Source organism: Manis pentadactyla, chromosome 8 (genome assembly GCF_030020395.1).
Source record: "Manis pentadactyla isolate mManPen7 chromosome 8, mManPen7.hap1, whole genome shotgun sequence".
In the NCBI taxonomy this organism is placed as follows: Eukaryota; Metazoa; Chordata; class Mammalia; order Pholidota; family Manidae; genus Manis; species Manis pentadactyla.
The window spans coordinates 106,140,446-106,155,404 of NC_080026.1; the positions used below are offsets into that span (position 1 = coordinate 106,140,446).

At 35.0% G+C, this 14,959-nt stretch overlaps 1 protein-coding gene across 1 annotated transcript in view; it reads left to right on the forward strand.

Moving 5' to 3' along the window:
• Positions 1-14,959, forward strand: part of LOC118912910 (cytochrome P450 2C9-like) — a 65,674-nt gene that overhangs the window by 26,656 nt on the left and 24,059 nt on the right. Inside the window, exons 4-5 of the mRNA XM_036886505.2 lie at positions 11,297-11,457; positions 12,119-12,295. Coding sequence (XP_036742400.2) covers positions 11,297-11,457; positions 12,119-12,295 — 338 coding nt within the window. The remainder of the gene's footprint in view (positions 1-11,296; positions 11,458-12,118; positions 12,296-14,959) is intronic.

Below are 14,959 nucleotides of genomic sequence, written 5' to 3' on the forward strand. Positions count from 1 at the left end.
TTCAAAGAGGAAAGTATATAGCAGTACAGGCCTATCTCAAGAAAGAAGAACAATCCCACATGAACAGTCTAAACTCACAATTAAAACAACTAGATAAAGAAGAACAAATGAGGCCCAATGTCAGTAGACGGAGGGACATAATAAAGATCAGAGAAGAAATAAATAAAATGGAGAAGGTAAAACAATAGAAAGAATTAATGAAAATAAGTGCTGGTTCTTTGAGAAAATAAACAAAATAGATAAACCCCTAGCCAGACTGAGCAAGAGAAAAGGAGAGTCTACACACATAAACAGAATCAGAAGTGAGAAAAGAAAAATCACTATGGATACCACAGAGAAACAAAGAACTATTACAGAATACTATGAAAAATTATATGCTAAGAAATTGGATAATCTAGAAGAAATGGACAACTTTCTAGAAAAATACAACTTTCCAGGACTGACCCAGGAAGAAACAGAAAATATGAACAGACCAATTACCAGCAATAAAATCAAAGTGGTAATCAAAAAACTACCCAAGAACAGAAGTCCTGCATGAGATGGCTTCACTGCTGATTTTTATCAGACATTTAGAGAAGACCTAGTATCCATCCTCCTTAAAGTTTTCCAAAAGTTAGAAGAAGAGGGAATACTTCCAAACTCATTGTATGAGGCCAGTATCACTGTAATACCAAACAGAGACACCACACACAAAAAAGAAAATTAGAGACCAATATCCCTGATGAACATAGATGCAAAAATATTCAACAAAATATCAGCAAACTGATACAAAAATACATCAAAAAGATCATCCATCATGATCAAGTAGGATTTATTTCAAGGATGCAAGGCTGGTATAATATTCAAAAATCCATCAACATCATCCACCACATCAAAAAAAGAAGGACAAAAATAAAATGATCATCTCCATAAATGCTGAAAAAGCATTTGACAAAATTCAACATCCATTCATAATAAAAACTCTCAACAAAATAAGTATAGATTTAAAGCACCTCAACATAAGAAAGGCCATATATGATAAACTGACAGCCAAAAGTATGACAGCCAAAAGTATGACAGCCATCATACTTAACAGCAAAAAGCTGAAAGCTTTTCTTCTAAGATTGGGAACAAGACAAGGATGCCCTCTCTCCCCACTTTTGTTCAACATAGTACTGGAGGTCCTAGCCACAGCAATCAGACAACACAAGGAAATAAAAGACATCCATATTGGTAAGGAAGAAGTTATACTGTCACTGTTTGCAGATGACATGATATTGTACTTAAAAAACCCTAAAGAATCTACCCCAAAACTACTAGAACTAATATCTGAATTCAGCAAAAATGCAGGATACAAAATTAATACACAGAAATCTGTTGCATTCCATATAAACTAATGATGAACTAGTAGAAAGAGAAATCAAGAAAACAATTCCATTCACAATTGCATCAAAAAGAATAAAATATCTAGGAGTAAATCTAACCAAGGAGATGAAAGACCTATATCCTGAAAACAACAAGACAGTCATGAGAGAAATTAAAGAGGACACCAATAAATGGAAATACATCCCATGCTCATGGATAGGAAGAATTAATATTGTCAAAATAGCCATTCTGCCTAAAGCAATCTACAGTTTCAATGCAATCCCTATCAAAATACAGAGAGCATTTTTCAATGACTTAGAACAAATAGTTCTAAAATTCATAAGAACCACAAAAGACCCTGAATAGCCAAAGCAATCCTGAGAAGGAAGAATAAAGCTAGGGCAATTACAGTTCCCGACTTCAAGCTCTACTACAAAGCCACAGTAATCAAGACAATTTCGTACTGGCACAAGAACAGACCCATAGATCAATGGAATAGAATAGAGAGTCCCAATATAAATCCACACATGTATGGCCAATTAGTATACGATAAAGAAGCCAGGGATATACAATGGGAAAATGACAGCCTCTTCAACAACTGGTGTTGGCAAAACTGGACAACTACATGAAAGAGAATGAAACTGGATTATTGTCTAACCCCATACACAAAAGTAAACTCAAAATGGCCCAAAGATCTGAATGTAAGTCATGAAACCATAAAACTCTTAGAAGAAAACATAGGCAAAAATCTCTTGAATATAAGAATGAGCAATGTATTCCTGAATGCATCTCCTTGGGCAAGGGAAACAAAAGCAAAAATGAACAGATGGTACTACATCAAACTAAAAAGCTTCTGTACAGCAAAGGACACCATCAATAGAACAGAAAGGCATCCTACAATATGGGAGAATATATTCATAAATGACATATTTGATAAAGGGATCACATCCAAAGTATCTAAAGAACTCACATGCCTGAACACCCAAAAAGCGAATAACCTGATTAAAAAATGGGCAGAGGATCTGAACAGACAATTCTCCAAAGAAGAAATTCAGATGGCCGACAAGCACATGAAAAGATGCTCCACATCACTAATTATCAGGGAAATGCAAATTAAAACCACAGTGAGATATCACCTCACACCAGTTAGGATGGGCAACATCCAAAAGACAAGGAACAAATGTGGGCAAGGATTGGAGAAAGGGGAACCTTCCTACACTGCTGATGGAAATGTGGAAAGCAATATGGAGGTCCCTCAATAAACTCAACATAGAAATATCATTAGACCCAGGAATTCCACTCCTAGGAATTTACCTGAAGAAAACAAGATCCCAGATTCAAAAAGACATATGCACCCCTATGTTTATTGCAGCACTATTTACAATAGCCAAGACATAGAAGCAACCTAAGTGTCCATCAGTAGATGAATGGATAAAGAAGAGGTGGTACATATACACAGTGGAATATTACTCAGCCATAAGAAGAAAACAAATCCTACCATTTGCAACAACATGGGTGGAACTGGAGGGTATTATGCTCAGTGAAATCAGCCAGGTGGAGAAAGACAAGTACCAAATAATTTGACTCATTTGTAGAGTATAACAACAAAGCAAAAACTGAAGAAAGTAAACAGCAGCAGACTCGCAGACTCCAACAAGGGACTAGCAGTTACCAAGAGAAAGGGGTTGGGGATGGTGGGCAGGAAGGGAAGGAGAAGGGTAATAAGGGATATTTTGGTTAGCACACATAATGTAAAGAGGACACAGGGAAGGCAATATAGCACAGCGAAGACAAGTAGTGACCCTATAGCATCTTTCTGCGTGATGGACAGTGACTGTAATGGAGTAAGTGATGGGGGACTTGATAATATGGGTGTTTGTAGAAACTACAATGTTGCTCATGCGAAATCTGCATAAGATTGTACATCAATGATGCCTTAATAAAAAAAGAAAGATAGTATTGTTCTTCATCTGACAATACACAATAATAACATTTCTCCACACTAGCTATTCCCAAAAGAAAGATCATTATGTATTTTGACCCAAATCCAGGGATGGATATAAGCAAGTTACATTATATAAGGCTTATGATATCAATGTTATCCTTCAATTACATAATTTTTATAACTAGCTTTTACAAACATAATTTTAGCAACTCAAGTTTATAACTGTAGCCTAGACTAAAAATCATAGGGTACTGTGGAAAAGATGTGTATTGTGCTTATCTGCAATCATTAGAAAATTAAGGGTATTTTCTTCCAGCAGCATTTTTGCAAGTAGTTTCTTTTTCCATTGGTACTGCTAAAAGTTGCTATTTAAAATTTTCTCTCCACCATTAATTTAAGACAATTATGCTAGATTAATTTGTTTCATACCAGTTCATTTAGGGGTTCCATTTTCACTCCTCAATAGATTTTATATATTTCTCATATGCTTCTTCACTCATTAGTTCATTTAATTATGAAGGATTAATCAGTGTCATCTTGATCAGTCAACCATCTTCATAACAAGACTTGTTGACAACTCCGGGATTTTCTGCAAGAACTTCATTAATTTCAGTTACTTTTCCAGACTAGAGAATAGCGTTCACTAGCAACTTTTACACTTTCCAAAGCTCCAAACTCATCTTGTTTGTTCAATTTTGTCCCAACTTCAAGCAGACTACAGTAAACAATATCTCCCAAAGCTTCCTGTGCAAATTGCTGATTCCCACTATTCCGATACCATTTTGTGTTGTTATCCATTCATATTGGTGAATTTATACATGGAAAGCAGAGTGGGGCCTGTACACAGCATCCAGATGGTGCCCACCCTCAGCCCTCAGGGCCACGGAGGGAAGGGCACCATGGGCACTGAGGTAGTGTGCCGGCTGCAGACCAAGACCTGCACACTCTGCACCACTCACAGCACAAAGTTCACCATTTTGTTTTGGTTTTATATTCCACATATCAGTGAAATTGTATAGTATTTGTCTTTTTCTGCCTGGTTTATTTCCCTTAGCATAATACGCTGTAGGTCAATTTATGTTGTCACAATGGCAAGATTTTCTTTTTAATAGATGAACAATATTCCATTGTATGTATGTACCACATCTTCTTTATCCATTCATTTATTAATGGGCACTTTTGTTCTTCCATATCTTGGCTATTGTAAATAATGTGGCAATAAACATAGGGCTGCATATCTTTTTGAATCAGAGGTTTTGTTTTCTTTAGGTAAATTCCTACAAGTGGAATTACTGGGTCAATTGATATGTCTAATTTTAGTTTTTTGAGGAACTATTGTCTAACACCATACACAAAAGTTAACTCAAAATGGATTAAAGACCTGAATATAAAATATGAAACTGCAAAACTCTTAAAAGAAAACAGCCAAAAATCTCTTAAATATAAGCATTACTGATTTTTTCCTGGATGTGTCTCCCCAGGCAAGGAAATCAAAACTCTATTGCTTTCCACAGTGCCTGCACCAATTTACATTCTCACCAACAGTGTAGGAATGTTCCCTTTTCTCCACATCCTTGCCAACACTTTTTATTTCTAGTCTTTTGAATAGTGGCCATTCTGACTGGTGTGAGGCGATATGCATCGCAGTGGTTTTGAGTCCCATTTCTCTGATGATTATGTGATGTGGAGCATCTTTGTGTGTGCCTGTTAGCCATCTGTGTCTTCAGAAAAATATCTAGTCAAGTTCTCTGCCTATTTTTTAATTTGGTTATTTGGGATTTTTTGGTATTGAGTCATACAAGTTCTTTATATATTTTGGATGTTAGCCCCCTATCAGATATATCATTTGCAAATATATTCTCTCACACTGTAGGTTGCCTTTTTGTTTTGTTGATGATGTCCTTTGCTGTACAGAAGCTTTTTAGGTTGAGGTAGTCCCACTTGTTTTTTTTGCTTTTGATTCCCTTGCCTGGGGAGACACATCCAGGAAAAAATTAGTAATGCTTATATTCAAGAAATTTTTGACTGTTTTCTTTTGAGAGTTTTGCAGTTTCATATTTTATATTCAGGTCGTTAATCCATTTTGAGTTAACTTTTGTGTATGGTGTTAGACAATAGTCCAGTTTCATTCTCTTGCATCTAGCTGTCCATTTTTCCCAATACCATTTATTGAATAGATTGTCTTTTCCTCCCTGTATATTCTTGCCTCCTTTGTCATATATTAATTGACCATATGTGCGTAGGTTTATTTCTGGGCCCTCTATTCTGTTCCATTTATCTGTGTATCTGTTCTGCTTGTACCATACTGTTTTGATTACTGTAGCTTTGTAGTATAGCTTGAAGTCAGGGAGCATGATACCCCCAGCTTTGTTAATTCTTTCTCAAGATTGACATGGCTATTCAGGGTCTTTTCTCATTCCATATGAATTTTAGGAATATTTTCTCTAGTTCTGTGAAAAAATGTCATTGGTATTTTGATAGGGGTTGCATTAAATCTGTAAATTGCTTTGGGAAGAATGGCCATTTTGACATATTAATTCTTCCTAACTATGAGCATGGAATAGATTTCCATTTATTTGTGTCTTCTTCAATTTCTTTCATCAGCAACTTAGAGTTTTCAGAGTACACGTCTTTTACCTACTTGGTTAGATTTCTTCTTATATGCCTTATTCTTTTTGGTGCATTTGTAAATGGGATTGTTTAATTGATTTCTCCTTCTTCTAGTTCACTATTACTCTATAGGAATGCAACAGATTTCTGTATGTTGATTTTGTATCCTGTGTCTTTGCTGAATCAATTTTTTAGTTATAATAGGTTTTTTGTTGATTATTTAGTTTTCTATAAATAGTATCGTGTCATCAGCAAATAGTGAGTTTTACTTTTTCCTTACCAATCTGGATGCCTTTTATTTATTTTTCCTGTGTGATTTCTGTGGCTAGGACCTCCAGTACTATGTTGAGTAAAAGTGGTGAAAGTGGGCATCTTTGTCTTATTCCTGATCTTAGAGGAAAATCTTTCAGCTTTTCGCTATTGAGTATAATGTTAACTGCGGGTATGTCATATATGGCTTTTATTATGTTGTGGTATGTACCCTCTATATTCATTTTGTTAAGAGCTTTATCATGAATGGATATTGAATTTTGTCATATGCCTTTTCAGCATCTATTAAGATAACCATACAGTTTTTATTCTTCCTTTTGTTTATGTGGTGTATTACATTGATTGATTTACAAATATTGAACTATCCTTTCATTCCTGGAATAAATCCCACTTGGTCATGGTGGATGATCCTTTTGATGTATTTTTGAATTCAGTTGGTCAATATTTTGTTGAGGATATTGGTCTATAATTTTTTTTTCTCTCTCTCTTTTTTGTAGTGTCTTTGCCTGGTTTTGGCATTAGAGTGATGCTGGCCTCATAGAATGAATTTGGAAGTATTCCCTCATCTTCTATTTTTTAGAATACTTTTAGAAGGATGAGTATTAGCTCTTCTTTAAATGTTTGATAAAATTCATCTGTGAAACCCTCTGGTTATGGACTTTTGTTTTTTGGGAGTTTTATTTATTCAATTCCACTGGTTGTAATTGGTCTATTCAGATATTGTTTCTTCCTGAGTCTCTTGAAAGATTGTACATTTCTAGGAATTTGTCCATTTCTTCTACACTGTTAGTTTACTGGCATATAATTTTTCATAGAATTCTCATAATCTTTTGAGTTTCTGTGGTGTCGGTTATAATTTTCCCTTTTTCATTTCTGATTTTATTTGTGTCCTCCTCTTTTCTTAATAAGTCTGGATAGAAGTTTGTCTATTTTGTTCACTTCCGAAAGAACCATCTCCTGGTTTCATTGATTTTTTTTCTATTATTTTATTATTCTCTATTTTACTTATTTCTGCTCTGATCTTTGTTATTTCCCTCCTTCTACTAAATTTGGGCCTTTTTTGTTATACTTTTTCTAGTTCCTTTAGTTTATTTGGGTATGTCCTTGTTTCTTGGGGTAGGCCTGTATTGCTATGTACTTCCCTTAGAACTACTTTTGCTGTATCCCACATATTTTGAACTGTTGCATTTCTGTTTTCATTTGTCTCCATATACTGTTTGATTTCCTCTTTGATTTCTTCCTTGATCCACTGACTATTTAGATGGATGTTTTTTAGCCTCCATGTGTTTGTGGGGTTTTGGTTTCTTCATGTAATGAATTTCTAGTTTCATACCATTATGGTCTGAAAAGTTCAATCCTCCTGAATTTATTAAGGTTTTTGTTTTTGTCCTAATATGTGTCTACTCTGGATAATGTTCCTTATGCACTTAAGAATGTGTACCCTATTTTGGGGTGAAATGTTCTGTATATATGTGTAAAGTCTAATGTGTCTTTCAATGCCTCTATTTCCTTATTTATTTTCTGTCAGGATGATCTACCCATTGATGTTATGGTGGAGGGGGCAGTTGTAATCCCTTAAGATGAATGTGTTGCTGTCCGTTTCTACCTTTAGGTCTGCTAGATATGCTTTATATATTTAGGAGCTCCTATGTTGGGTGCATAGATATTTACAATTATTATATCCTCCCATTGGACTGATTTCTTTATCAGTATGTAATGTCCTTGTCTCATTACTTTCTTTGTTTTGAAGTCTACTTGGTCTGATATAAGCACTGTTACTCCTGCTTTTTTCTCCTTTTTATTTGCATGAAATATCTTTTTCTATCCCTTCACACTCAGTCTAAATAAGTCTTTACATCTGAAATGTGCCTCTTGCGGGCAGCATGTAGATGGATCTTGCTTCTTTATCCATTCAGTCACCCTGTGTCTTTTGATCAGTCCATTTACATTTAAGGTAATTATTGACAGGTATGTACTTATTGCTAATTTATTGTTTCCTGGATGTTTTTGTAGTTACTCTCTTCCTTTCTTCTTCTCTTGTACTCTTGTTGATGGTTTTCTTCAGTGTTATTCTTGGATTTTCTTTTTAATTTTTATATATCTATTACAGGCTTTAAGTTTGTGGTTATCATAAGACATATAGATAGTTTCCTAAGTATATAGTAGTCTATAATAAGTTGATAGTTGCTCGATTTCAAACACAATCTAAAGGTACTACTTTTTTATTTGTCCTCCTCCTCACTTTATATGTGTGATGTCATAGCCTACATCTTCTACATATCCTTTGCCTAATTTTGTGTATGTTTGATTTTAGTACTTTTGTTTTTGAACATCCTACTTGCTTTGTAAGTAATTCATCTACTACCTTTATTGTAGGTTTATTTTCACTGATGAAAAATACCTAAGACTTATGAACATTTCCTTCCAAAGAAGTCCCTTTAGTATATCCTGTATGGTGGTGATGAATTGGTTTAACCTTCATTTATCTGAGAAGCTTTTAATCTCTCCTTCAATTCTGAATGATAACCTTGATGGGTAGAGAATTCTCAGTTGTAGATTTTTCCCTTCTAATACTTTGAATATTTCATACCACTCCCTTCTTGTCTGTAAAGTTTCTGCTGAGAAGTCTGCTAATAGCTTATGGAGTTTACCTTAAAGGTAATTGTCTGCCTTTCTCTTCCTGCTTTTAAAATTCTCTCTTTATCTTTAATATTTGCCATCTTAATTACTATATATCTTGGTGTTGTCCTCCTGTGGTTTCTCTTGTTAGGGGCTATCTGCACTTCCAGGACCTGAATGTCTACTTTCTTACCCAGATTGGGGAAGTTTGCAGCTATTACTTCTGCAAATAGACTTTCTACCCCTTTGTCTCTCTTGTCTCTTTCTGGGACCCCTATTATTTAAATATTGTTTCATTGAGAGTTGTCATACAGCTCTCTTAGCATCTTCTCATTTTTAGAAATTATTTTTTTCTCTTGTTCCTCAGCTTGGTTACTCTGCAGTTCTCTATCTTCCATCATGTTTATTTATTCCTGTGCCTCCTCTATCCTGCTTTTCATTTTGGTTAAGGTATACTTCAGCTTTAAATGGTTTTAATATTTTCTGTCTCTTCATTGAAGTTCTCTTGGAGCTTCTAAATTGATTTCCCCATTTCATTGAGCATCTTTATGACAGTTACTTTGAATTCTTTATCAGGAAGATTACTAATCTCCCTTTCATTTAAACCTTTATCTGGTGTTTCATCTTGTTGTTTTGTTTTGCTCATATTCCTCTGTCTCCTCATTTTGTCTGGGTCTCTGTGTTTCTTCTGTTGTATTAGATAGATCAGCTATGACTCCTGGTCTTGAAAGTAATGGCATTGTGAAGTGGGTGTCCTGTGATGCCCAGAAGCCCAATACTCTCTGCTCACCAGAGCCTGGTTCTCTTTTGTAGCTGAGCTGTGGTTGCTGTTGGTGGGCTATGGGTGAGACCCGCCTTTCTGCCTAACAACAATGGCTGATCCCCACTAGCCCCTGCATGCCCTTTGTGTGATATGAGGTACTTCTGTTGGGACTCACTGAGAGCAGGGCCAGTCAGCAATGTCAGACTGCTGCTGGGCCAACCATGTAAGGTGGGATGGATATACAGGGGGGTGTTAGGGCTGAGCCACTGGTGCAGGTGTAAAGCCCCAAAGCAGGTTCCTTAAAACAGCAGGCCAGTTGCACTGAGGGAAGGCAAGGAAGCCTAGGAAAGTGTGGTCAGTCTGCCAGTTAGCAAAGTTGGACTGCTGCTGGACTGAGAGGGCCAGGCAGGGCAGGAACTCAGGGAAGCACCTCCATCCAGGGCTGATCTGCATGTGAGGCAGATGGAGAGTTTCAGACTAGATCCCACAAGTGCCTGACCAATTGGACTGAGGGAGGACTGGCTAGGAAAGTCGTTTACTTGCTCTTTCTCCTCCAGAGAGAGTTCTCTCTTCTTAACCATTTTAATGTGGCTCTTCTCAGCTTTTTGTTTGTGTATGGTACCGTGACTTCTTAACTGGATTCTGGAAGGTTCATTAAGGAATTTTATTCTGTATATCATTGCTAAATCATGGTTTGTATGGGAGAACAAGGGTTGGGTTTTCCTGTTTCACCATCTGTCTGATGTCACTCTGCCATAATACTTTTGATTCAAGCTATCCTTAATTACATCTAAAGATGTGAATTTTGCATCTCAATGATTTTTTGTTGATCACTTGATTGCAACAATTTTATTTTATAGATCCTTTGCCAAAAAAGAAAACTTTCTCTAAAACACACTATTTTGTTGATGGTTATACAGAACAATATCCCAAAATCCACACATAGGGCAGCTTTGCCCAAATAAATTGCTTTTTGATGGTGATTGGAAATGATGGACATTAACTTCTTAAGAAGGGAGTTTTTTTTAACATTGAAATAAAAAGAAAACTCCATTTATCAATTTACCTGTTTTGTTTGACTTACCTGGGATCTGTGTGTGAAATAAAAATTTCTCATTTTATATTTTAGACAAGAAAAAATCCATGTTATAATAATTGTTTTTTTCTTCTCATACAACATACATGCTTCCTATTTTTTTACACTTATTCCTTTAAATACATGAATTCATCAACAGTCTCTCTTTAGCTTCTCTCTGAAGGTTCTACACATGATTCTGTCAACCATTCATTATACAAAAAAAATGTATATATTTTGAGGTCCTTAACTATTCTCTTTCTGTATCGATGCTTAGTTTTCTATAGATTTTGCAGAAGATGATATTCAGAACTGATAAATTATTAAGTAATATGAAAATGGCCTCTTTAAATGTTTTCTTCCTTTTTCCCTCCAAATTAATAGGCACCTTAAGTGGAAAAGGTACAAATGAATTCAGTGGATGTGAATTGAATATTTAAAATATGTATATGTATTACTTAACTCACTAGCTTGAAATGGTCTACTCAGGTTAAGATAAAAAGTGATGACTTGATTTTATGCACATTGAATATTTTGCTATGCAGGGAATTTATTTGTAGGTCAGATATTGTTTTAAAGTTTCTAAAATTATCTTTACCTGTTATCTCAGAGAGACAGTGTTTCACATGCATATTTTAATAGTATTTTTAAATTGTTTCTAATTCTTTAGCTTCACCCTGTGATCCCACTTTTCTCCTGGGCTGTGCTCCCTGCAATGTGATTTGCTCCACTGTTTTCCAGAATCGTTTTGATTACAAAAATCAGAAGTTTCTAAACATAATGGAAAAGTTAAATGAAAACACCCAGATAATGAGCTCTCCATGGATGCAGGTAAGGCCAAGGTACATTCTTCACAATGAATCATTTATATTCTTTTCTCCAAGAAGTCCAAATTTCTATGTGCATCAAGCTCTGAAGTATATTGTGAACACCACAAATTCCTGCCTAGAGCTTAGCATTATGGAGTGCACATGTGGGAAAGATTGCCAAATCCTTTAATGAGAGACAGTAAATATACGCCCATTTCATGGTGTCTTCAGGATCCTCGCAGTTCTAAAATACTGATTCTGTGTTTGAGGCTATTAGAATTAGAAACAGCAGGGATTAACTTCATGTTGTGTATCAGGTTGCCCAAACTCTCTTAGTTCTGTTTTCACCTAAAAAATGTGAATCACAGCATTTTGTGCCATTACATATTTCAAGATTGTAGGGAAGAACTGATGTAAAAATGAGAGATTTGATATAAAGAGGCTTTTATGATGTAAATATGATATACAAATACAGAAAAATGATTATCATTTGATTCCCTGGTCAGAATTTTCTCCCTTAAATACACCTATCTGCATAGAAAATTAAGTATTTGTAAAATTAAAATTCACCTCAGAGAGAGACCATATTTTACTAATATCTATAGTGCAGTTTCTAACCAGGGGTTGGCTGGTGGTATATAAATCTTAAGTGATTTTTAATTTAATATTCTTTTCTCTTTTAGCTCTGCAATTGTTTCCCTGTTCTCCTTGATTTTTTCCCAGGGAGTCATAACAAAGTACTTAAAAATGTTGCTGATTTTAACAGTTTTGCTTTGGAGAAAATAAAGGAGCACCAAGCATCCCTGGACATTAACAATCCTCGGGACCTTATCGACAGTTTCCTCATCAGGATGGGGCAGGTGAAATGTTAATGACAGTTCACTTGATTGTTTGTGCATTTTATGGTTCATTGAATAGTTCTGTATTTATAGTCTCAATGGTCAGGGAAGTAATGCTGACAGGCACTTCTACTGTTTATTGTGTGCATGAATCTACCCTGAGCATATGGAAGATAAAATATTAAATTGTTGAGTAAGTGGAATACATGGGTCTTGCTCTTTACATACTAATAATCTACCTGAGGAGAAACAGAATGATACTTCATATGAAATGGAAAAAATTACAAATTATAAAATATAAAATATATAAATTATAATATTATGCTATAATATGAAGGTGGACATGATCATTGAATATAATGTGGAAAAGAATGGCTTAATATAGTTGGGCTTATGCACATTTAGTGATCACAAGTAAATCCTAACATATTTTCAGTAACAGATAGGGGAAGGGAATTTCAGATGAGTGAATGGTGTGTCAGGAGGTGCAGAGGTGGGTGGTGGGAAAGAGTAAATAGATGAAGAGAGAAGCCTTAATTAGGAGTAAAATAAAGTGCATTGGCATAGAAATGGTGTTGGAGGTAGGTGTCTGTAACCATGAATCCTGAACCCCAAAAGACTATTTTTCCTACACAAATCATCTTGGCACCCTTGTCAAAAAACAATTGACTGAAAATGTGAAGGTTTTTTTTGTATGTGTGATCTCAATTCTATTCCACTAATCTATATGACAGTCCATACTGCCAGTAGCATACCATCTGGTAGTCTTAATAACAAGCTTTGTACTAAGTTTTGAAATTGAGAAGTGTGAGTTCTCCAATTGTTATTTTTCAAGATTGTTTTGGTTATTCTGAGTTCCTTTAGTTTCCATATGAATTTTAGGATAACTTTTCTGGAAAGAAGCCAGTGGGGATTTTGAAAGGGAGTTCATTAAATCTGTAGATCAATTCATGGAGTAATGCCATTTAAAAAATTGAGGTGAAATTCACATACCATACAATTAACCATTTAAAAACATTTTAGTGGTTTCTAGTGCATTCACTGTACAACTACCAGCTCTGTGTAATTCCAAAACTTTTCTATCACACCATAAAAACATACCATATGCCTTAAATGATCACTCCCCATTCCTCTTACCCTGTAATGGGCTAACCTGTAATCTGCTTTGTGTCTACTGTGGATGTAGTTTGTAAAAGGACTTGTGGCATTGTCATTTTTATTTCTGGCTTCTTTCTCCTAGTATAATGTTTTAGATGCTCATCTAGGTTGTAATATGTATCAGTACTTTGTTATATTTTTTATGGGTAAATAAGTTTCCTTGTTATGCACAAAGCATAATTTGCTTGTCCATTAATCCACTGATGGACATTTGTGTTTTGGCTCTTATTAATAATGCTACTATAAACATTTGTGTACAAGTTTCTTCATGGACTTGTTTTTATTTTTGTTTGGTATATTCCTAGGGGTAGAATCGATGGGACATACGGTAATTTTGTCTCACGTTTTTGAGGAACAGCTAAACTTTCCCACAGTGACTGAAGCATTTACATTTCCATCAGCAACATACAAGGTTCCTAGTTTGCCACATAATTGCCAATACTTACTAATTTTTTATAACTATTAAAGCTATTTTAGTTATTGTGAGGTGGTACCTCATTGTAGTTTTGATTTGTATTTCCTTAATAACCAATGAGGTTGGTCAATGACCAGTTTTCATGTGCTGTTACTCATTTGTGTATCTTTGGAGAAATGTCATTCAAGTCCTTTACCCTTTTCTAGTTAGATTGCTTGTCTTAGTTGTTGAGCTTTAAGAGTTGTTTATATATTTGGTCATTAAACCCTTATATAAACTCTTACAAATGCAAGTATTTTCTCCTATTCTGTAAGTTGTCATTTTATATCCTTGATCATGTCCTTTGAGGCACATTTATTTTGATGAAGTCTGATTTATCTTTTTTTGTTATTGTTGTTAGTGGGTGTCAAATCAAAGAATCTATTACCAACTCTGAGTATATGAAGATTTACCTGTTTTCTTCTCAGACCATACAATTAAGCATTTTAAAGTTTAGTTTAGTGGTAGTTAGTGCACTCACAATGTTGTGCAACTATCAGCTCTCTGTAATTCTAAAACTTTTCCATCACTCTGCAAACCTTTTTTATAATTTTATAGGTTTAGCTCTCATCATTAAACTTTTCATCTACTTTGAATTATATTTTGTATAGGAAGTGAGGCAAGGTTCCAACTTCATTCATTTCTCTGTGGTTACCAAGTTGTTCTAGAACCATTTATTGAAGGACACTTCTTTTAGATTGAAAGTTATTTAGCACACTTGTTGAAAATAAATTGGCCATAGATGTTTTGGTTTATAAATGGATTTCTGTTCTGTTGGCCTTGTTGTCTATCTTTTTGCAAGTACAATCTGTTTTGATTATGGTAGCTTTGTAGTAAGTTTCCATACTGGGAAGTCAAGTCCTCCTCCTGTAGTTGCATATGAAGATTGAAGATCAGCTTTTCCTTTACTGGAAAAAGACCTTTGGGATTTTGATTGGGATTGTGTTATGTCTTTAGATTGCTTTAGGGAGTATTGTCATCTTAACAATATTAAATCTTCAAATACTTGCATAGGGGATGGTTTTCCATTTATTTAAGTATTCATTATTTCTCTTAGCAAAGGCTTTTAGTTT